Raw genomic sequence first — 24,622 nt, 5'->3', positions numbered from 1 at the left:
CTCTTTCAGAGAATGAATGGCTGGCTCAATTTTATTCTTCCTGGAATTTTATTTAAAAAAATGCATCTTTATGCAAATCCTCTATTCGTGATTTATTTCAGCCTCATTGGGAAGTGGGATTCTCCTCATTTTGGTGGCAAACATCCGTCTCTCTGGGCAGCAAATGGAAAGGACGCTGGCTCTACAGCAATGACAATAACACTCTCATAACTCTTTTCCTGATCTCAGGATCTCCTGAATGGACTCTGTTCTGAACATAGGGTTTGAAAGTTGACGTTTGAGCAAAGTGGTGATGCAAATTGAGTAATGGTCTAATCATGGCCTCGGTTTGCACAATACAAAGTGATGGCAGTTGCTCAAGGCACCCCTCATCTGCCTGTTCCTCTTTCCTTCTTTCTGTTGTGATTTTTTAATGAGATCTCAGTAAACAGGGCCCTCCACTGACCATAAGGTCCCATGATTTACTTGCTCTTGGCCACCTCACAGATCCTGTGTGCCTCAGTTTCTCCTTCTGGAAAATGGGCACAGTCAAAACCAACTTTCTCTTTTGTGCTATTGGAAAGGTATAAACAAGATTTTTAAGAGAAGTTACATGCTTACATATAGTAAACTTAGTTTTGGCTTGAGGGAAATTAGCTGATTGGTGGAATTCAGATGGAGCATCTCCTTCCCTCACTGCTCCTGAACACTTCTATTAGAGGGTAAGTAGGCTAAGGTGGGTGCTGACAATCTTGTTTGTCTGTCTGCCATGGCTTTCTTGTCTCTCATAAATAGTAACCATGCATCATGATGTTGTGATGTTTTTCTTCAATATCAACCATCTGGAAAATCTCTCTTTCCCTCCTATTGTCAATAAGTCAGTGGCCCATGTTTTTTATTTGGTCAAGGCCTGGTGCATATTCTATTAAGTCTGTAGGTTTGAACTCTAAAATATTTTGGGTCACTGTTTTGCACCTCAAGCCCAGGCTGAACCCCTAACCTGGAGCTCTAGGAAATCTTCAAAGGGAATGGGATGGTTGGAAGACTGACTTTATTAGTGCCACTCATTTCTTTAGTAAGTATTTATTGTTAACTTATGTGTCAGGCACAGTTCTAGGCGTTGCAAATGCAGAAAAATAAGATCCCTGATCTCATAGAATTTCCATTCTGGCAAGGGGAGATAGTAATCAAAGTAAACAAATAACAAATATAATATATAATAATTTCAGATACTGATATGAGTTATGAATATAATGAAGTCTGGTGACTGGGAGGCCGAGAAACCTCTCTGAGCAGTTGACATGTGAGCTAAGACTTTAGCGAGGAGAAATAATTGGATATGGAGGGAAAGTATTCCATGCAGAGAAAATATCTCATGCACAACTGTGTAGAGAACAGAAATGTGCCTGTGTCCTACTGGCATTAAGCTTTGGGAGGCAAGTGTGACAAGATGGAAAGAGGATTGACTTGGGAATCAGAACTTGTAGGTCAGGGTGGGAATCCCAACTTCAGTTTCTCCATTTCTTGTAAATGGGTTCATGAGTAGCTACTGCACGAGGCTGCTGTGGGGCTTATGTGGATATAAAACAATTCACCAATTGGGAGACCATTTGGTCACTCAGTGCTGCTAAGGTGTTGGTCAGGAAAGCTTCAATCTTTGCTTTGTCTAATCCTAAGGCATCACATCACCAAGAAGCCCACTGGTCAGTAGGTAACATCAGAGGGCAGACATGGAGTATCTGATGGTTAAGGCGTTGGTTCTACAACTCCAGAAGAAAAATGAGCAATGCTTTATGGTGCAGCAGGAGCCTTGGGTTCTAAAACAGTCTCTCTGTGATCTTGGAGGAGACTCCCTCTCTCTGTTCTCAGGTTCTTATTCGTAAAAAAAAAAAAAAAAAAAAAAAAAAAAAAAAAAAAAGGCAAGGGAAGGTTAGAATCACTGCTCCTTTCCAGCTCGGGGCCAGGATTCTAAGATGCTCTATCTAACAGGCCATAAGACACAACACCCAGCCAGATCTGACCAGGCAAAGGCAAGGCAAGGGAGAAGCATGCGGTGGGATATATGTGCCAAGGTTGGTTCACGCGAGTGGCTTTTCATTGCAGGAGTTGGAAAGACAAGGTCTTTATCAAGAGAGCAGGCTGTGAATAGCAAGAAGTAATGCTGCCAGTCACTTTTATGTGGCTCCTCTCTGCCTATGGAGAGTGTTTGTGTGTGGTGGAGGGTGGCTATGGTTTCTCCTCCTTCCACTTCTTTGGGTTAGGCTGCAATGTTTCCCCTACTGAAAACAGCATACAAAGGCTCCCGACTGGGGATGAAAAGTCCCCTCATGCCTCACACATTGATTTGCAAGCAACAACTAAAACTGTATTCACATTGCAGCAGCCCATGCCAACAAAAGAGCTCTTGGACCCAGTGATGGCACATCGTTTGCAGAGCAGAGCTGCTGCCACCGCAGACAAAACTGCATTAGAGACACGACTTCGGGCTTACAAATAAGAGTGCTGAATCATTCTAGAGCCCTTCAATACGGTGTTTTCCTCAAAATTTTATAATACACAATTTAAGAGAAGAACAGCCCAATGAGCCAATATTCTTTTCAGAAACATCAGCTAAAGCATATCCAGAGGCCAGAAAATAATTGCTTTTTTTCTCCCACCCTCTCGTACTTCCACCTGTGTTTCTGGCCTGCCTTGTTCTGGAAGTGGAAACTGTAGCTACCTGATTCAACATTTTCTCCTGCTACTGCTGCATTTTTAGATCAACAGATATCCTAAATTTGCTTTGCTCACCTACTAGTATGTCCCTAGAATATCTCCCATAAATAGTTTATCTCTGGAACTTACTCTATCTTTCTTCTTAGTCATGTCCTCTGCTTTTCCTCTTAGGATCATAATTATCAGCTACATAACAGTGAAATTTTACTAAGAATACTTAAGAACATTGACAGAAAATGTCATTTTATATTTGCATGTCCAATTTGCACATACACAGATAAATATATCTTATGTGTACAAATATGTGAAAGTTCACATCTCCATGTCAAGTGATACGAAGTTTGACATAGAGAAAACAAATGTCTCAAACTCCTTTTGAAACATGGCGTGTGTATGGCGTGTGTGTGTGTGTATGTATTTATATAGATTGTTTTCTAGATCAGACACAGTACGATGATGTCTTTTAATCCAGTTATATATGGATTGGAAAACTTTAATTCACAAATAAATGTATTCATTCTTTATAAAAGAAAGACTTAGCATTGCCAAGCGCTGTCTTAATGCCCAAGCACTGTCTTAGGTGTTAGAGAAATAGCGATGAACAGGGCAGATTTGCGGTTGTTGTTGTTTTTTTTTAATTTAGATTCTTCCTACTTCTAAGAGGACTTGAGCAGATCTGTTCCTATTAATAGAGCATAAGATATTTTAAGACAAAAATAGGACAAAAATGTCTAAAGCAGAAATAAAGGATGCTTTTAGTCACCTGAGTTGACTGAATTTTGAACACGTAGATTAAAAAAAGACTGTGCTTTCCAATGGCCAAAGCAATTTAGAAACCATTGAATTATATAGTTATGATCTTCCAGTTGCAAGGTGACAAAAATTAATTTTCTAGGGAAAAAAGCTTCTCTTTAGATTAGGAATTCATCATGTTTTCTTTAAAGTTTAGTGAGTGGCATTGTGAGGTTTTATAAAAGATAAAGTACTAGTTTTCAAATGTCATACATTAAAGATAAAAATTAAAATTACAGATAAGTTAAACTCCAATGAGGGCAGTTTTAAAAGAGGCTCTGATAAGAACTTTAAGATTTACTTTGTGATATCCAATTCTCATCAAGGATGAATAGCTATTGAATTCACTTAATGTGACCATTAAACAGTGTATTTTAAGCACCAAATGTCTTAAGTGACATATTGTGAAGTCAGTGTAATTACACACTTTAACATGTATTCTAAGGTAGGTATTGCATCTTGATTAAAGTTAGAGCCCTAAATTTCTTTCTTTTTATTAATAAAAAGGAAATTCTTTACTGGGGGCACGACATGCACAGAAAGCATGTATTTCTTGAAAGGTACTTGAATCTTTTGTATCACTCTCTTACATAAATTCTGGTGCAGCAAACAACCTTCCAATATATAGTTGTTTATGTGCAATGAATACAGGTTAGAAAAACCTCCAACATAGTAAAACAACATATAAATAGAGTTAATGTGAGGCAGAAGAACAGGCATGAGACTTGTAGTTTGGATACTACCTCTGCGGTTTTTTGTTTTGAGACAGAGTCTTGCTCCGTTGCCCAGGCTAGAGTGCAGTGGCATGATTTCGGCTCACTGCAGCCTCTGCCTTCCAGGTTCAAGTGATTCTTGTGCTTCAGCCTCCCTAGCAGCTGGGATTTCAGGTGTGCACCACTACGCCTAGCTAATTTTTTTTTTTTTTTGTATTTTTAGTAGAGACAGGGTTTTGCCGTGTTGACCAGGCTGGTCTCGAACTCCTGGCCTCAAGTGATCCACCAGCCTCAGCCTCCCAAAGTGCTGGGATTACAAGTGTGAGCCACTGCACCTGACCTCCTCTGCAGTTTTGAATAAGATGGGTCTACCAAGAAAAGCAGGGTGGCAGCTTGGGTGGGACACTCAGCAAGACCTGGATGTGTAATAATTAAATAGAAGCCAGGCATGGTGGTGCCTGCCTGTAGTCCCAGCTACTCAGGAGGGTGACACTGGAGGATCACTTGAGCCCAGGAGTTCAAGGGTACAGTGAGCTATGACATGCCACTATGATGTGCCACTGCAGTCCAGCCTGGGCAATGGAGGAGACCCCATCTTTTTTAAAAAAATAGAAGAGAGACTATAACTGAGATTTCAAATTTCCAAATTCAATTTTGTCAGTACATTTCAAACCAAGAAAATGTCCTAAATGTAATGAACTAGCTTACGTTTTAAAAAAATTATCACTTACAAGGATGGATTGGATAATTTAAAGATACCTGTGAAGTAAAATTAGTAGTAATTTGTGTGATAATTTAGAACTCTAAATTTCAAATAGCAGTTACATGGAAAGTAAGTTGGCATTTTATTTATGAAAATGAAGGGTCTTTAAGAGACCCTTTAGTATTTCCATGTCCTAAAGACAACTCACAAAGTCATCTCTTCTAATCCTATTAACTCACAGGGGAGGTTAGAGGTCTTGTCCAGAGCCCCATAACTAATTGGTGGCTTTTTGACCATTGAACTCAAGTATCTAGAGAAGCCAAAGATTCCAACAGATAAAGAATTTAAACACTTTATTTGTCATCCATGTTATATGTACTCTGTATCACAGAGAATGGGAATCTTTTAACTCTACACTGAAACAAGGAATAAGAGCTAAGTTGGATGGCAGCAGTGTTGCTCATATCTCCTGTTGGTTTCAAATAATTACTATTTGACCTTTGTTCCTATCTTTTTCAAGCATGCCAGTGATTCCAAGCCTGAAACAACCTACCTACCTAGATAACTAATAATATCACAGAGAAAGAGCAGGAGCTTGGAGAAAAGGCTGGGCATTGATTCCATTTTGTTTCATAAGACCTGACACAATTTCTAGCTCCAGATATAAATACAATTCCTACACCACAAAAACAATTTGGAAGTCCCTCTGCGTTCCTTATGATGGGATTTAGTCTGGACTTTCTAGGAAATCCAGTAACTGATCCTGCCTACTTTCTAGGACTGATTCTGTTCTTCCTGGTCCTTCTGCACTTCTGTCCCAGGCTTGCACACTCATTACCAAACCCTTACCTTCCCCATGTGTAACTGAGATTAAAAGACTTGTTAACTTCATCCCTTTTGTCCTGAATTAACTCATCTGAAATGTGAGCACTTGAAACCTAAACTAAAGTTGTAGGAGGAACACCTAGGATTGAGCTGAAAGCCTACTGGAATTAGACCCACAATGATGGGGTTTCATATTCCAACTAATCACTTGCTAGTTGTGTGACCCTACACAAGTTACGTAACCACTCTGGGCCTCGGGATCCATAGTTGTAAACTTTGGGAAAAATGACATAGCTCAAAATATAGGTGAAGAACAGAAATAATGCCTACAAAGTACCAGCCACGTCACAGAAGCCAAATGGTAACATTAAACAAAAAGTGGGCCACAATTTTTAATTTATTTTTATTTATTCTTTTTTTTTTTTTTTTTTTTTGAGACGGAGTCTCGCTCTGTCACCCAGGCTGGAGTGCAGTGGTGAGATCTCGGCTCACTGCAAGCTCTGCCTCCCGGGTTCATGGCATTCTCCCGCCTCAGCTTCCCGAGTAGTTGGGATTACAGGCACCTGCCACCACGCCCGGCTAATTTTTTTTCTTTTTTTTGTATTTTTAGTAGAGATGGGGTTTCACTGTGTTAGCCAGGATGGTCTCGATCTTCTGACCTCATGATCCGCCTGCCTCAGACTCCCAAAGTGTTGGGATTACAGGCGTGAGCCACTGCGCCCAGTCAAAGTGGGCCACAATTTCACACTCATATGTCTTTGACAAACTTTTCTTTTTTGTTTTTGGAGTTAGGGTCTTACTCTGTAGCCTAGGCAGTCTAGTGGTGCAATCACAGCTCACTGCAGCCTTGAACTCCTGGGCTCAGGTGATCCTACTGCCTCAGCCTCCTGAGTAGCTGAGACTACAGGCATGCACTATCACACCCGTCTAATTTTTTATTTTTTTGTAGAGATGGGGTTTCACTATGTTGCATAGGCTGGTTTTGAACGCCTTGGCTCAAGTGAGAAACTTTCTTAAGACAGTTCTACCTACTTTTTCTCATGAGACTAGCATCCTTCTTGATGAACCTCAGTCAACATATGATTTTAGACAAAGGAAAATTATGAATGTTGATAGCAAATAAGAAAAAGGGAAAAATGAGAAATCCCACTGGTAACACCCTCCTCCTTTTTTTGGTTGTCTTCTAGACACACTGAGGCTATGTCAAATCTGACACAGCAGAATTATTATTATTTTTTTTTGAGACGGAGTCTCGCTCTGTCACCCAGGCTGGAGTGCAGTGGTAAGATCTCTGCTCACTGCAAGCTCTGCCTCCCGGGTTCACGCCATTCTCCTGCCTCAGCCTTCCTAGTAGCTGGGACTACAGGCGCCCGCCACCACGCCTGGCTAATTTTTTTGTACTTTTAGTAGAGAGGTGGTTTCATCGTGTTAGCCAGGATGGTCTCCATCTCCTGACCTCGTGATCCACCTGCCTTGGCCTCCCAAAGTGCTGGGATTACAGGCATGAGCCACTGTGCCTGGCCCTAGCAGAATTTTTAACTGCTTAAATTGGATTTTCAGATGACCTAAGGCTATCACAAGGGTTAAGTAATGACAATTTCCCCATAGTAATGATGTTCAATAACAGACGAGATGCTGGAAAGTCTCCTGCTTAGACCAGATTTCATGGCAATCCCTTGAAACTCATTTGAGGTACCATTTTTATTAAGACTTTTAGAGTAGATTAGCCTTCAGGCTGACAGTCAAGTGAATTATCGTCCAGGGGACCACTGAGTTGACAGTATTTTATATTAAATAATTGAGGATATTAATCCACAAAGCACGCATGGATGGACTGATGACAGAAGCATCCTTTAAACTGAACTAGTATCCATATTGGACTGGTGGGCTAAGGTGACATGCCCTCTACTTATTTATTTAGCTGGAACTGGGTCACTTTAATTTGCTGTGAAGTGTAGTGAGTGTGGACAGGTCAGCAGCATGCACCAGCTGGGCCTCATGTAGAATGTCTTCCCTTGTACTGTAGAAGATTCCACTGGCATTCCCGAGATCCAATTATGTAACAGGAAGATAGGCACTTCTGAATCATCATCTCACGTGGCTTTCTTTGAGGCTAAACTTCAACTCTCCTCTAATCCCCTTCCTTCTAGAAGAACAGAAGTGAAGTGTATGCCTGCTATTGTGCTGAATATTTAGTTTAGGCAAGCCAGAGGATGGGCAAGATATGCTTTTCCATTGTCAAAATCCAACGGGCCATGAAGCAAAATCCCTATCAGGGCTACTGTAGGACTATAATGGCCATCGACAGAGCTCCCATGTTTCGATATTGGATGGTATCTTAGAGCTAGCCTAGTCCAACTCTCTCCTTTTCCTGATGATGGAACCAAAAATCAGAAGTGTTAAATTCTTTGCCAAGATTATACAGTTGGTAAGAGACAGAACCAAAACTGCTGGAGTTTTTTTTTTTTTTTTTGAGTCACTTGAGTATTCTTTCATTATAAAGATGCCAATACATACTATGTCTGATATGCAAATAGATATGTCAAAAGTAAAGCAATTTCAGGAAACTCTTTAATGCTGGATATTTAACATTAGGTAAAAGAGGGAGGAGTGTGTTGACTTCAAAGAACGTCACAAATTACTAGGCAGGAGAAGCCTATGGGTGCACCTAGGAAAACAAATTCTTCCCTTTGTTCTTCAGGGAATTGACTGGCATCCTCCCCAAGGAACTTGTGCACTGGACTATAAGGAGACCTAACAAATATTAAGGAAAAAAAAAACATTTCTATTTCAAGCTGCAGCTCCAATATCCAAACAAATATCTACTATATAATGTGCATGTCTATGTATGCACGTTTTGTGTATCTTTGTCTTTGTATGTGTGTATGCCTCTGTGTACGAGCATACCTGATTTGTATGTGTGTGTCTGTGTTCGCACAATGCATGCATGTCTCTGTGTACCTGTGTATACATGTGTTCTACATGTGTGTTCACTCAGGCCTCATGCACAGCAAGCAAGTGCACCCTTCATGCTGGAGAGACTGTTGGGCTGATTTGTTGCCTGGTACTGCCCCTTAACAGTTTTGCTTCTTGAGCAAGTAGTTACATTGTTTTTCCAAACCTCAGTGTTCTTATTTATAAAATGGTATGCATGATACCATGAAAGAAAGAAGTTAACCAGTGTGTTTTTAGTCCCATAGCTATTTTATGAATTAAATTGAATTAACTGCATTTGCACAAAATTTGATCATATTTTATTATAGGTTCTATAATAGAATTGCCTCCCAACCAACCAACTTTGGTATTTTCATGTACAGATGGCCTTTGTGAAAATGCACACGGTTTAAATTAATTCTTATGGCAGCTCTGTGACTAAAGCAGTTATCTCTACTTTACATATGAGCAAACTGAGATTGTGAGGTGTGAGCAAACTGAGATCTTGAGGTGTAGTAATCTTCCTGGAGTCACCCAGGGAGGTTTTGGAAGGCAGGGACACAAACCCACGCCTGTCTCCAAAGCCAGCCTTGCAATCATTCTCTCCTTTGCCTCGCCTCTGCCCAAAGCTGTTGTGAAGAACAATATGGTGGTTGTGGAACTGGCACTGGCATCCTGGTTCCCTTTATCCAGCTAATGTTTGCCCTCTTCTCTGACACACTTGTTTCCCTTGATACCTCAGCTGGCACATGATTTTTTAGAGTCGACTCACCATTCTGCCCTGGTAGAAGGAGAGAGATTTGGGAAAAACTCAAACTGGACAGTGAATGCTGGCTTCATGGAGAAGGGCATATGCTGGCACACCTTAACAGCACCTCGTGGTACTGGACTTGCCTTGCAAGTTTTGACAGCGATTGAACTGCAGAACCCACTGTTCCTAGTGTTCAACCCAGGAAGAAACAGAAGGAGAACTGCCAGGATGTAACTGCTTAATCCCTTCCTAATCTCTGGATTCTCATAAATCCTTTAACTCTTCAAATATGGAATTAAAAGAACTGGGTTTGCAGAATCATTATGGTCACAGGAGGCCCAAGTACTGAGCTACGAAATTCAGAAAAAGCAGAGGGACAAGAAGCTTGCCACAGGGTTGACTTTGAAACCAGTTTGAATACAGTTACTGAGAAAGAAAAGCAAATCCCTATTTACAAAATTATTATTTTTGTTTAGCGAGATATATCGAGTTAATTTTGCACAGAAAATTGCATAGCAAAGAAACCTCTCAGTAGAGCCCTTTAAAAGCAATTTAATATTTGTAATAAGGCAAATTGTACTGACTCTCAACTATTTAGCCATGAAATTTTAAAATCCAATGAAAGTCTGACTTCAATAAATGCTGCTTTACAAATTTTATTGCCTGTGTAACAGCCTAAGAATACTGACATTCTTTAGACAGTTAAATTTAATCATAAACACAAATACTCAACTTTTGAAACTGCCCTTCATGTAATTGCGTATAATTTGGTGCTTTTAAAACATGGGTTTGATTTTCTCATATGTTGTTTCTCAAAATTGTAAATAAGGTCGATTTACCCAGCAGCCTGCGAATTTCTAAGCAATTGTGCCTTATTTCCAAGCAGTCATTTAGAAACATAAAGCACAATATATTTTACGACAAGAAGACTTGAGAGGTTTCATATCTCAGTTATTAACAATTCTTCAAAAGCTCTAGGCAGGAGTTAGTTCCATCATGAAATGATGACACCATGGCCGCAGGTAATGTGACGCGGCCAGTCTCTCTGTGAGAGTAGGGAGCAATTTTCCTCATTTTGGAATTTCCTTCTTCTAAAGGGCAGTAGATAGCACACTGGACCAGTCTTCATTAGATATAGGATCTAAGGTCTGTTCTAAAGACATGTTGCCTCTCTCAGACTCAGATTCTTCCTCAGTAAGATAACGATAATTATAATATTAAACACAACATATGAAAGTGTTTGCAAGTGAAAATCCACCTCTTTTAAGTAAGGCAGTATTAACATCTTTATAGTTGTTTCTCTGTATACCTATTCTCACCAGAATCAAATACATGACACTGGCCTTGTTGGCAGCATAATCCCATTCACTGTTGAAAGCTGCCCTTTTCTATTGCCATAGACTGGTCATAAAATGTTTCCTTGTTCTTGAGAGTCATAAAACTATGTGAATGAACCAACGTAAACCACTCCACTGCTAGAAAAGCAAATTTGGCCTTAATAGGTCTATTGATGGGGTCATCTCGGCCATCTCTCTGAAATTGCAGACTCTACACGTATTTCCTGTTCCCTTCCACAGCTTTGCTTTCCTCCATGACAAACTTATCATCATAAATATACTTTATTTTAATGTATCTGTCTGATTTACTGTATCCTTCATTAGATTGTAAGCTCCACTTGGGCAGGGGTATTTGTTGCATTCGCTGTCATGTGCCTTGCACCAAGAACAATAATTGACATAGAAAAACGAAGGAATGATGGCCAGCTTATGGTTGTTATACAAATGCTCATATACCTGCAGCTAAGAAAACAGAAATGATTAGAAATGGTTCAGTATAAGGCTTAGGATGCTTTTAATGTTTCAATTCTAATTTGTCAAGGCCCATAAAAGAGTTTGTTCATTTTTAATATTTTCTACTATTGGCTTCGTCAGCAGTTTCTTATTCTAGAAATTTTTGTCTGCTTAGTTGTGTCTGTGAAGAGGGAGTATAGCTCATGCCTCATATATTAAGCTTAGATTTATAGAAAAACATAAGAAATAAAAGGGAGTTTACCCCTCCTTCTATTAGAGCTTATATGCAAATTCCAAATCCACTCTCCTGAGCAGTTACCCACCATTTAATGTTCATAAATTCCCACTATATATTCAATTGCAAAAAACCAAAGCAAGATTATAAACACACTAATAATAAACAGGCATAAAATTTTTACTACCCTCTCTTCTCACAGCACTTGGGAGATGTGTCAAATTACCCTGTGGCAGACTGGAAAAAGGGATTTGGGGTAGAAATCATGGCCCAACTGCTAGTGATGCAGTTTCCAAATTTTACAGCTTGGGAATCACTACGTATTTAGGAAACTCTACCTTTGTTAATTCGTTGCAACTGTAGAAGATGAGCCTGCAGGGATCTTTAAAGAGAGCCAGTGTAGATGGAGAAGAAGAACAGGAAAAAAAAAATCCAAGGACGGGGTTGCTTTCATGAATCTTTAAGAGGGACTTTCCTCTATCGTTATACAATGACACAAAGAATGGACAGGGTTTGACAATACAGGAAGAGGACACTTCTCTCTGTATTTAATTCCCTCATGTTTCTGACTCCGTGAGTTTGAAAAACACTTCATTTTGTAGGAACTTCCTAAATAAAACTGCGTACTTTGCTTGTGCAAGAAGAAACAGAATGTAATTCTATTTCTATCTCTAGAGCCAGTGCAAACATGTATTTGTTGAATGTTGTTGAAGAGAGTGTAAAATGATGCAGATGGTTGTGGTCAAGTGTCTTAATGTCTTCCCTTTCCACCTAGGATTTTGCTGCTTTTTTCTTGACCTTGACTTGGCCACCTTTGTGCTGCTTACAGGGAATTTTCCAGACAAAGCCTAGTGATTGGCTATTCGTGAATTAGAGACACAAAACGCTTTAAATTTATCTTGTCTATTTCCAGAAAGATGCAATATAGATGGAGGAAAATGTCATGTTTGAAGACATTTGCTTCATCTAGATGGTCAATTTAGTCTTAAAAATGTGCATACATTAACAAATAAACTTATTTCTCCCTTAATTTTGCCATGGAAGCCCTTTGGTGCTTTGCCATAGACCAAGTAGCCACAGTAGGAAAACTCAGCTCAGATTGGGCAATTTTAATTTATAATGTGCAGAGAAAGGCACTCACCAGCACTGACAGTGATAGCTTCAATGAACTGTTCTCTCCAGCTGTTAGTCCCAACCACAAGGGCCAGGTTTGTCTTCTTAATGAGTTTGTCCACAGTACTCTAGAAAGGTTGAAAAGAAAAATATAAATGCTGGGTTTGCTAAGGCCTCAGGAAATCCAAGACCTTGTTGATTTTGAAACTCCAGAGTTATATAAAGGGTAGCAGATGTTAGGCTCAGAACAACAGTATTGACATCAAACACTGTTATGATTATGCAAACAAGCATGGTCCTTAGTTGGAAACATTCTGAAATGGAAACTTCTTTGTAGCAAATACAAGTCTCCTTCACTGACTAATGAAGAATAGCCTCAGTGTTTAGAATAGCAGATGCTGCAAAAGCCCATCCATCCCCCTGAATGCTTTGCCAACTTGCTTCTCTGCTGGTTTCATCTGTAACGTTTCGTCTGCAAGTGAATTAACATATGCCCTATTCAGCACTACATATCTGCGAATAGCCGGAAGTGACAGATTATGGAACCAAAAAATATTGCTATTTGTTTTTGTTTATCAATGAAATGTAGCCAGATAATGGAGTCTCCAGGTTGCCTGCTGCATGGTCATCAATAAATGGATTTGTCTCTGGGTACTATTTTGTCAGCCTCTTGCCTCTTAGAGAATCTCATGCTCACCCTATTCCTATTGCAAACAAGAATACACAAAAAGACAAGAAAAGTTCAGTTCTTATGGTTTAGGGCACGTTGCAGTTTACCTTGCCCTAAATCTCCCCTGCTTTACTGGCACTGTGCTGCATACCCCTTATTTTTCTTTGGAACTTTTTAAGCACCTTGTTTTGTACAATCAGTACTCTCTAGCTTTCTAAATTCAGTTAATGTAACAACAGGAGCAGCCAAACGTTCACGGGAAAACTAAGTAAGCAGATGGACTGAAAGCACTACCGCAAGTCATGGCAACTACAGGGAGAAAAGTCATTTCCAAGACACTAAGGCTGCTCTTCCCAAGAAACTACCACAGTGACTAGTCTATGAAACATCCACACTTACTGTCAGAGCATCCTCAAATTTCCACTAATTGCAAAGAGGCAGAAAACACATTATTTGTCATAGGTCGAAATCTGTATATTTTTTATGCAATGTACCTGAGTTGACTATGGTTTAAGAGAGCACATTTCCAACTAACTGGGAGTAAGCAAAATGCTATCTAAAGGGCTTGTATTAAAGGCCAAAACCAAATCATAATATCAAGCATGTTTGCTCAAGAAGAGTCATTGGAACAGACTTGAAACATTGAGAAGATAATAAGCATGAAAGGGCCCATCTCCAACTGGCTCACTCTGTATTCGTGACATTATTCTTGACTGAATTGTATGTCCTTAGGGTGATGACCTTTCAGCTTCCAGCTTTGTGTCTAGAACTGCTGGTGCCCCTGATAACAGCTGTAACCATCACTGCTCTTGGCCACCATAACTTGAAGCACGTGAACAGCATCCATCTTTCTTTTCTCAGCTCAGCCACATCTCATCAAGTACTCTGACCATCCTCACTGCTACAAATTCAAAGTGCCTTGTAGAATGTAATAAGAAATGACCTCAATTTTTCCTAATGTATTAGAAACTTGGGACAGTTCTCTCCAAAGAGGCACTCTGTGCCGAATCCATGACGGAGTATCCCATCACCTGGGAAATAAACAATTGAGCAGATAAACTTCTCTAACATTGAGCACAGACTTTCCTCAAGAAATAGCTGCTAAAGAACAAATGTTTAAGATAAACTAAACTTCTATGTGTAAAACTCAGGGTAGATTTTAAACTGTAGTTCATGTTAATCCTGGGGGATTATAGTATAGCCAGGGTTCTTCCTAGAACTTAATTTGCATATGTATCCTTCCTTGACCTATGGGAAAAATGGGAGTGAATAAAGATATAGTTCAGACACCTGAACTTGGACACTGTTGTCTGTATTTACCTAGGAGGTTCCTAAATGCTGGTGATCAGTTTTTCACTGCACTAGATTTTCAAAGGCTTGTGAAAACCTCACCCTCAGCAATGGGTGTTAGTAAAACCAGGTCCTCAGTCACACCATAGTAAATAAGAACTCAGTGGGTAAAGCAGAGTGGGCCATTGAAAGGTACCATCCAGATTTGGGTCTCTGGTACAGTTCTGGGAGCTCTAAGTAAGTTCTTTAAAATACCTATGTTCTAGTAAAAGAGATTTCTTAAATAATATAAAATCTAGGCTGATACGTAAGGGCAGTTCTAAAACATGCCCCTAACGTGCCTTAATGGTAACTATACTGATGAACTTTGAAGAGATGACTGGAAATAATCTATGGAAGCTATCCTACAAAGATAAGTACCCCCAAACAACTGGTTTCATGTAGAGACTTTGGGGCACTTTCAAATGGTCAGATCATTATAGTGGTTACCAGAAAGGGGTTTGGACCCAAGAAAGCTTTGCTGCCTGGAAGACTGTGCCCGGCCTTACTTAACTTAATGCTTCTTATGGTAATTTACTATGATTGCTCTTCCTGTCATGGGTGCATGGAAGGGGAAGGTCTGAGATTATCCCATAAGGGAGAGAACACACAATTCCCCAGGAGAACCCAGGCAAAGGGCAGGGGCAAGCTTGCTTCAGGAATACCAACCCATAGACTCTCTGCTACAGAAAATGGCACTCAGCTCTCTGATTCCAAATGAAAAGAGGGTGAATGAGGAAGAGTGAGGTTGAACACACATGGAGAAAAGATGAGTAGATGGGTCACCAGAAATGGACAGTCTGAGATTCCCCGACTTCTGGAATTACAGGGAACTTGTGCACATTCCAGGCATGGTTGTGCAACAAGCCAAGTTCTGTGTCATACAATTGGGGTCTAATGATCGGGGTCTGCCTAGAAAGCATTGGTTCCACTGTTGACCCCCTGACCCCCTCCTCCTATGGAAATGTGTGAAAGAAGAGTTAACAGACAGATTCTCAGTGGCCTAAAGGAAAAAGTTTAATTGCATTTTTATCTTAAAATATTCCACTTTAATTTCAAAGACATTTTGTTTTCCACCTGTCTCCTATCAGGCACCTCCATTTGTGAAGTAAATTTAAAAATAATTAATGGATCCAGCTAAAGGAAAAGAGGGGACTATTATGAGAAGTCCAGATAAAATCTGAAACTTCTAAATTGGTGGTCTGATTCTCTCTTTTGAAACCTTCATTCTGGTGTTTCAAACAGGAACAGTGTCTGCTTTTGAAAAGTAAGCAGGTAAAATACTGCTGTGCTCTGGGTTTGTAATTCTGGAAAGCAAGAGAGGGGATGCACCTTTCATATCCCACTGCAGAACTGAAGTGTTTCTTCCCCTGTGGTCTTCCCAGATGCTAGAACCATGTAGGGTAGAAGGGATGGGAGGGGACATAGGGACAGAGGGAGCGGCTAAGGATCAACAGGAAATTTCACTTCAAAGTCTTAAGCTCCATCCCAAGGCCCACACATTCAACTTCTGCAAAAATGACTTTTATCATCTAGAGAACTGAGAATCCAATTTTATCAGCTCAACTGTAAACTCCGGTTGCAGGCACTCTACGTTCGGTATATTGACTGTACTAAAATGTCCTTGGATCTGAAGAGGATGATTAAATATAAATGAGAGCTTGTCAATGGGATGTTCCATAGGGAGATATTACTATCCCCCTCCAAAACAAAAGCCTCCTAATTTTCAGCAGTGTGAATGCCTTGCTCTGACAGATTTATTAGCATTTTCAAATAGAACTTGGTTTCTTCCACACATAACAATCTCTTAGGATTCACCTTTGCATCTTCCTTGCTGCCCCTCAGATTAAACCTTCCCTTTGGGGCACCTCTGACCTTGTGCAGTCATAGATGCCTCCTGCTGGGCCCTGGTTCTGATGCTGTTTGGTTTACAGGACTCCTTGGTTCCTGATTAACTCTATAATTCCAATTAGGCCCCAAAGGCTTTCAATTCACAAGCCAGTTCCTGAAATTACATCTACTACTCTTTCCAGATGGATCTTAGGCTTTGGCCAACCCTATGAACAGTTTCTGTCCCAAGGTGAGCCTGGCTCCTGGTGGGCAGTGTTAGTGAGCATACCTTGAATTCATAGGATTCTTCAATGATCACTTCCAACTTGGTGTGCTCTCCCAGGATGGGGCGCCCCATTTCTGCAATGCGCCTCTCCTCTTCCTCTTTGCTGGTCAGTGGCTGCTTGTCATCATATTCATCTGTGAAACGGAAGTATCAGAGAGTGAGCACTGTGTTCTCTTTAATTTGGAAATCCCTGGATCCTGCCATAAGAAAGCCAAGGAGGAAGGAAGCCCTAATGACCTACTAAAGCCCCCTGGGTGAGATCACGATGCTGGAGGGAAGAGCCAGACAGACACTTGGCATGTAAGGCAGCATATCACTGTGACAGCAAGTGATTATAACATCTCACAATCTAAGCTCATGCAAAAGTTCAGTTGAGGAAAAGTAATGTATGGGGCATATCACTGAGAAAAGACTCTGCCTGTACATTGTCTATGTTAAGGGAGTCACGCAGCTATTCCCTGTGACGCTGGCTCAGTTGGCTGTTTGCACACATTCTTTCAGCACGTGACCAAAGGCAAACACAATTGAAAGTGCTAGAGTGACCCTCAGAGATGGCGGAGTCTGGCCTCTTCCTCTCCACTTTCTAGGGGCAACAGAAAATGCCTGAGGCCCAAAGAGATGGGGAACAGGAAATTCTGACTTTAGCCTCTCTCTTGCCAAGAGACCCTATTGCAAGTTAAACAGCAAAACATCCATTCCATATTTCTGTGAGATGCTTGGGCTCCAGTGCTGCTTAATCTGGTGCAAAGCCAAAATTTGTTAGGAAAACCTTGGCCATGTTAATCTTAAAGTAAACAGGGAGGGCGAGGGTGAGGCCTTTCGGGAGTTAAAATACTCACTCACCATGTGAGCACAATTATTTCTAGAACCACCACGTAGCTTACAGTCCAGGAGAGGACGGTGGGTGCTGAGGAAATGTTAATGGATCCAAGAGCCCATTAATGAGGGGAAGCTCACAGTTGGCTCTCTCTTTGTGAAGGTCATTAGGATAAATCCCAGACTGAAAAGGCCATGCATATAAGAAGGGCAAACACTGGTCCTATAATTACCCTTATCCTTTAGGCCCAGAATGCTGAAACAAGACAAGCTACTTCTTCTCAGATTTAAGTGGAATGAACATTGTCTCCAATGAAACAGTATCTGATATGGAAAGACCTCAGCCCTGATGGCCTCATTTCTAGGACCTCTGGACAAAGTGCCTCCAACAGGGGGCTGTTGACTAAAAAGACATCCAATAAAAGGGATGTTTGGTCCCGGCTTCCTGCCTGGTGCATTTAAACATTAGCTTCTGTAGAAGTCCATACCTCCCATTACCTCCAATGACCCATGGCCTCCCCCTCTGCTGAGGGACCATGCTTTGGTGGCTCCATTGTTGCTTTGGCAACTGTTGCAGGGAATGAATGGTTCCTAGGCTAGCTGCTCATTGTGAGGGCAGGGAGTGAATGAGCTAGAGGCACTGCCAGCATTTAATATTTCAAGGGTCAAAACCAACAAAAGGCAAAAGCAGAATGTAGCATATTGATTGATTAATTCTTTAGTATACATTTTATAGTGTCATCCTAAAAGCCCATTTTAAAATCTGCTTTCCTAGCCTCAGAGATTACAGGGAACCAAATAAATTAGTTGAAGACTAAAAATAAATGATTTTGGACTGGCCAGAAGCTGCTGAATGTTAGCAGAGGCAAAGGAGAGGGGCAAGGAGATTATTTTTAACTATAAAAGTGGTAATATTTATTATAGTAGGATTGGGAAGTTATGACCCAAGGGAAGGCAAAGAGTTCTGGTTCTCCAAGATTTGTCCTTGCAAAATTATGTGTGTCTAGTCAAGAGAGGTGGCTGAGATACATGAAGTGCAATTTATCCAGCACTGAAATTAATAATTTTGATTACCACTGCTTTGTGATCCTTGAACCCAGGATAATGTTGTTAGTAGTTTTCATAGCAGTAGTTTATGCTAGTATCTTTGTTTGAAACTTTGGCTGAACATGGGTGAGTTGAAGACTTACACAGAACAAGAATGGTTTTCTCAGAAGAAGGAAGGAATATTACAACTTGGACATCTATTTAAACTGTGAAGCTATTGGGGGAGAATATTTATTATGGCCTTCTTTTTGTAGTTTACTTATAAATGACAAGCTGCTTTTAATGGGACTCAAGGCAATCTACCTAGAAAAAATAGAGAAATTACAAAACAGGGGTGATGTGGTAGCATTGTTAAGTGCAGCATTTCACGAGATTAAACTGGTTTTGATCATGGTATTAAATAACTGGACATGGAATAAGTAAATGAAGTCAAATCATACAATGAGTGAAAAGGTTCTTTCTTTTCCAAAAATCCTTCAGTCCTTCTGATCAGGAAGAAATGCTTAATTTGGTGCTCTTAGGTCTGTAACTAGTTCCTAATATCTCGACTTGTACCTTTTAAGATAGGTAGTCAAAATAGTTCTCAGGTGTAGAGCACTTGCCATCATCTAGCTAGAATTTAATAACTTTTTTCTATTGTAAAAATTTTTAAATTTTCCTTTCTATTTGTGGCAAACGATACTAGTTTTCCTGTGTTAGTGACTTAAAGTTTTCTTTTAAAAACAAACTTAATAAAGTATAAACATGAGGCAATTTTAAAAATTACATTAAGTAAATAGTATAGTTGGTATGCAACCAAAGCAGTATGGGAATGACAAAAATTAAGAAATATAGTGTTAACTTATTTCATACTAACCTAAAAAACAGTAAGGCACACTGTTTCTATCATTTGCTACTCTCTTGCTTCAAAGGGACTTAGATTTCTTAATTCCACACTTTTATCCCTTTATGTATTCACCTGGACAAGCTTCACAATTTTCATTTTGTTAAATCTTATCTTTCAAAACCCCACCTCTTCTGGCAGGAAATAACTCCCTGTTGATGAGTGAGAAGGTTTATGAACTACCACTCTAACCTTATATTAATTCCTTAATATTCAATGTGTGTATAGACCATGGACATTTTCATAGACTGTTTTTAAAATTTTAAATTATCTTTACATATAAATATCCAGCACATAAACTCACTGAGATAGAACAATAAGTTTCATTGTGCTTTGAACCATCCTTGTATCCTCTGGCACCTATTACAATATATGGAATATAGTAGGTGCTCAATAAGTATTTGCTGTGTGACTCTCCAACTCACTGTTAATAAAGCCTCTTAGGTGCTCAACCCATAAAAAACGGATCATTTTTTCATTGAGCACATATCATTGTACTCCATACCATGTCAGCACTTCCTCCTCTACTTTCCAGGAACTCATGATGTAATGGGGACAGGAATAGACAATGGGCAACTTCTAGGCATGATAAGGACTAGGGGACCAGGGTTGGGGAACAACTCAGTTGGCCTGAAGGGAGTCAGGGAAGGAAGCCTTCCTTTCCTGAAGGAAGCTTCAGGAAAGAGGAGCTATTTGAAGTTGGCCTTGAAGCACATATAGAAGATTGCCGCCTGGTGAAGGTGATGGTAAGGATAGATAGGAGGTGGTGGAATGCGGAAGTTCATTCCAGGCAGAGAGAAATCAAAGTACAATGGTACAGGGTCATGGAACGGTCAGGGCCGTTTTGACTTAAGTATCATAAACTTTTATTTATATGTAACTGAGAAATGGCAGCTGTATAGATTCTATTATTGCTCTACAGTTATACTGATAAATTCACATTTATGGTCTAGATTTTTGACTGGCAAAAATGAGAGCCAAGTCTAATTTTTAACAAAACTGTTTTCTGTCTTTAGATACTTTCTGTTGAATACGGAAATGGTTTAACAGCATTTTTAAAATTTTAATCATCTATTTTCTTTCCTTTTCTCTTGGAGCATTGGATCAAAAGCAGATCATTTTACTATGGTTGAGGTCAGTTTCATTTCTTTACTTCTGCAGAGTGAGATAACATGCTGTGGTTTTAGTTTTCTCAGATGGAAAATATACTCTTTCTCCTCCTGAGTGCACATGCACACTTTAAAAATTCACCATATTTTATTGAGAAGTTGGGAATAAATTACATAACATCATAGTCTTAACCAATCCAAACAACTTAAAGATCAAATGCATAATTAACAGCCACTGTTAAAATCAATATTGACAGGACATAAAACAATCCTGGAATAGAATCACCAGTGGGGAATCTCCCTTCTCCTGAGTAATTGATTTTGCAAGCAATAGCAAATAATAAAAGCTAATAGGTACCTGGCATCTGGGGAAAGCAGCATTTTGAGAAAGCTGTTTCTAATGCTCTCTGGTTCAAGCTGTATTTTGAAGCAGAGTCAGTGTAAGAGGTGAAGTGCTGAGAGTGGGAAAACAACACAACCCATACGGTCCATCTCATTATCAAGATCTCTACCTCAGGGGACACTGTTGAGAGTCTTCAATGTAGTCACATTTTAAAACTGTACAAACAATGTAGAATTTGGAGAGGCGGACAAGGCCAGTGGTGGGACAATTTGCTCCAGATCATTTTGATCCTCCACTCAGAACTATGCTGACAAGTCAGAAAGCAGAGGTCTCTCCTGACAATTTTTAGCATGTGGCTGGCCTCTTTGATTGGAGGCTAAAGTGACTGATATAGACCCAAATATCATTAGAGATTATATTTGGGCTCTAAACCTATATTAGATCTGGGATAGCTGTGTAATCCTCTAGTCACCCTATCAATGTCATTTATTTCCCCTGTGGAGAAACCCCACAGATGTACTATCATCTGTGCATATCTGGCTAACATCATGTTGCCTGGGGGCAGCAAAGGCAGGCTCTGGGAAGAAATACAGCTCAGCTTTAAAAGAAACTTCATGGTTGGGCACCATGACTCATTCTGGTAGTCCTAACACTTGGTGAGGCAGAGGCGGGTGGATTGCTTGAGCCCAGGAGTTCCAGACCAGCCTGGGCCACATGGTGAGACCCCATCTCTACAAAAAGTACAAAAAGTAGCTGGGCATGGTGGTACACACCTATAGTCCTAGCTACTCAGGAGGCTGAGGTGTGAGGATCCCTTGGGCTCAGGAGGTTGAAGCTGCAGTGAGCTGTGATTGATTCCACCATTGCACTCCAGCTTGAGTGACAGAGAGAATCCCCATCTCAAATAAAATAAAGAAACTTCATTATACTTGGGATAAAAACTGATGCGTGAGAAGAAATATTTCCAAGAAATCTGGAATACATTGAAACTCAGAAGAGAGAGGCCATGGGATCAGTCTTCTCTGCAGGCTGGGCTGGTCCCTCCTCAGTGCTCCTTTTCTGCCCTCACATGCTTGTGTTTTGTTGTAATCCACCATACCACTGGCTGCCAGAGAAGCTGCAGCATTATTTAGCAATGTTTTAGAGAGGAGAGGGGCTAAAATGCATGACTGTAATGTCTCTAACATTAAAGAACTCTGGGAGGCTGTGGTTTTCAAGGATCATGATGAAATGAGTACCTGCAATGGTGATTACAGTAGAGAGAATCGGATGTTCTCTAGCATGAACCTTCCTGAAGACAGGTTGGCCTAGCAAAAGGACAGGCAGAAAAATCAGCAGAATGGATTGCATTGATTTGCTATCAGAGCTCTGTGGAATTAGTAAGCTAAACATCACACCCAGATGCACACATCACAAGCAACGTTAGTTTGGGGATTAAATGATCATAGGTCACCCCTAGGTAAATCACAGAAGGGAGCTCTGGTGGAGGTTACTGATGGAGATCACTGCTCAGAGATGAGCGAGTATTTCATGAGTCAACAAGACTGTGTCAACAAACCACAAGCCCCATGGTAGTGAGTACAGCCAGATTCCTACAGGTATCTTAAATGATGTGTCAAGGTCCTTCAAGGTACCGCTTCCAGAAGCATCATGGAACAACAAAAGGTACAGTGGCAGGTGTCGTGGTTGGCAAGCCAGTCTTCATGAGTGAATTGAAGTAATAATGTTTTTAAGTCAACCATTATAGAAATAGTGTACTAGTGGTTGGGAAGCCTATTAGTGCCAACAATATAGCCTTGTGTAGGCCATTTCTCCAGTTTCTCCCCATGTAAAATGGTGATAATAGTACCTGCTCTGTCTAAGACAGGCAGAATGTTATGTACGCCTGTAGGTTTTGCAAAGGTAGGCCATCATCACAGCAACTGTTTGGATAACCTAGGGTTAACCTAGGCCTAGGGGGTTCTCATTGAACTCCTGGTTCAGCTGACTTCCAGATTCACTTGCTATTTGCCTCTACCAAGAGCTACCCATAACTGACCTGGGAGTCATGAGATTTGGGATTCAGTGCCACCTCTGCCATATGCTTGTCATCTAAACTTGGGCAAGGCCTTTCTCCTCTCTGACTCTCAGGCTTCTCAGTTATAAAGTGAAGCTGAATTTGAACAGGCTTTGTTCCTCCAGCCTACATACTGAAGTGATGAAAACATTTTCAACTGTCAGAATTTTCATAGTTTGGCTTCCTTAAAAAGTCTTGTGTCTTATTAAGTCTATTATGTGCTGAGCATAATATGATTAGAGGAGTAATATTAAGTAGGTATACTGACTGATTTTTAATTAGAGAACTCTATATCTTAGAAGTTTTGGGGATCAAACATACATTCTTCTCTCCATAGTGAGCCAGAATACTTAATTTATTAAATTATTCATGTTTATATGGTCCAGTTTCCCCCTTCTGGGGTACTTCTCATTTTTCACTTAACTGGAAGTCATAATGATGGAATTTATTAGATATATGTGGGTTTTGAGTAGAAAAGGGGTTCAATGTATAATTTCAAGATGCAGGTAGAAATAAGCTAGAGGAGAGGAAACAGGACAGTGCTGGGATTAGAACAGTTATCATTAATTTCTTCACACCTTCATTTCCTCCGCTATGTGTGAGAACAATGTCTTACTCTATAAGGTTGGTGATAAAGTGATATGATGAAAAAGAAATCTTTACAAACTCTAATGAGTTATAATATTTAGAGTGTTACCTTGTCGTATGACTGGAAGATCAAGGGGGAATGAGATCATAGGCCCAAACAAGGGCCTTTCAATGAGGCAAGGTCTGGGAACAATAGGTAAAGATCTGCAGATTCCAAAAGCACCTCCAACACTTAATGTCCATCACTAATGAGATCTCTGAAATGTTGGTATTAGGCTGTGGATCAGACGATTTTTTCAATTTCCATATATTCTGCTTCAAATTTAGATTTTCACACTCAGCTGCGCAAGTCCATGTAAAAGCTGCAGGCAAAGTCCCAGGGCTAGATTAATTCTTCTTACTGTCCCTGCATCTCAAAGCCTTGACTTCAAAGCCTCCAACTGACTTCAAAGAAAAGTTCTTTTCTTTAGGGCTTAAAGCTGCTTTTCGCTGTAGACCTAAGTTTTAGAACTGTCCTCAGGGGTATCAGTAGAGAGTGGATCCTAGGCATTCTGGTTTGATTTAGGAAAAGAAGGGTCATGTAAAGTGAGACGATTTCTTAGAAAGTAGGAATGGACAGGCCAGTGTAGAAATTCCCAAGTTTTGGAACATTCTCTTCTTCTAACTGCATTAATTTCAAGTCTTGGGAAGAGGTGATGGTAATAGGAAACTGCCATTTCAGATTACAGTTTCAGCCATAGGAAGAACTTAATGAACTAACTACATGAAATGATAGAAACCTTTGTAGGAGGTGATTCTGTCATCTTGGATGCCAGTTGTGGCCGAGGCAGGAAAAGTTGGATATTATCAGACAGATATTATAGAATTTGATGCAAAGAAGTTCTGAGAAAAGAAAACTAGGATCCCATTACCTGAGATATTAAAAGGGAGGATAGTTCAAATGACACAGAAGGAAGGCCCTTAAAACAAAATTTGGGCCAGGTGTGGTGGCTCACGCCTGTAATCCCAGCACTTTGGGAGGCGGAGGTGGGTGGATCACGAGGTCAGGAGATTGAGACTATCCTGGCCAACATGGTGAAACCTTGTCTCTACTAAAAATACAAAAAATTAGCTAG

At 40.3% G+C, this 24,622-nt stretch overlaps 1 protein-coding gene across 22 annotated transcripts in view; it reads right to left on the bottom strand.

The window, feature by feature from the left end:
- The window catches only part of SLC8A1 (solute carrier family 8 member A1), a 414,612-nt gene that overhangs the window by 50,519 nt on the left and 339,471 nt on the right, over positions 1 to 24,622 (bottom strand). For 19 of the 22 annotated variants that reach the window (XM_063695921.1, XM_063695923.1, XM_063695920.1 and 16 more), the window contains 3 exons: positions 22,102 to 22,170; positions 16,669 to 16,799; positions 12,579 to 12,678 (listed from right to left, as the gene is read on the bottom strand). In XM_063695921.1, the coding sequence (XP_063551991.1) occupies positions 12,579 to 12,678; positions 16,669 to 16,799; positions 22,102 to 22,170 (300 nt within the window). The remainder of the gene's footprint in view (positions 1 to 12,578; positions 12,679 to 16,668; positions 16,800 to 22,101; positions 22,171 to 24,622) is intronic. The other 3 variants (XM_055377767.2, XM_055377769.2, XM_063695924.1) reach the window with 1 other exon arrangement.

The sequence above is a fragment of the Gorilla gorilla genome, chromosome 12, assembly GCF_029281585.2.
Source record: "Gorilla gorilla gorilla isolate KB3781 chromosome 12, NHGRI_mGorGor1-v2.1_pri, whole genome shotgun sequence".
NCBI lineage: Eukaryota > Metazoa > Chordata > Mammalia > Primates > Hominidae > Gorilla > Gorilla gorilla.
This window is presented reverse-complemented; position numbering and strand designations above follow the sequence as displayed.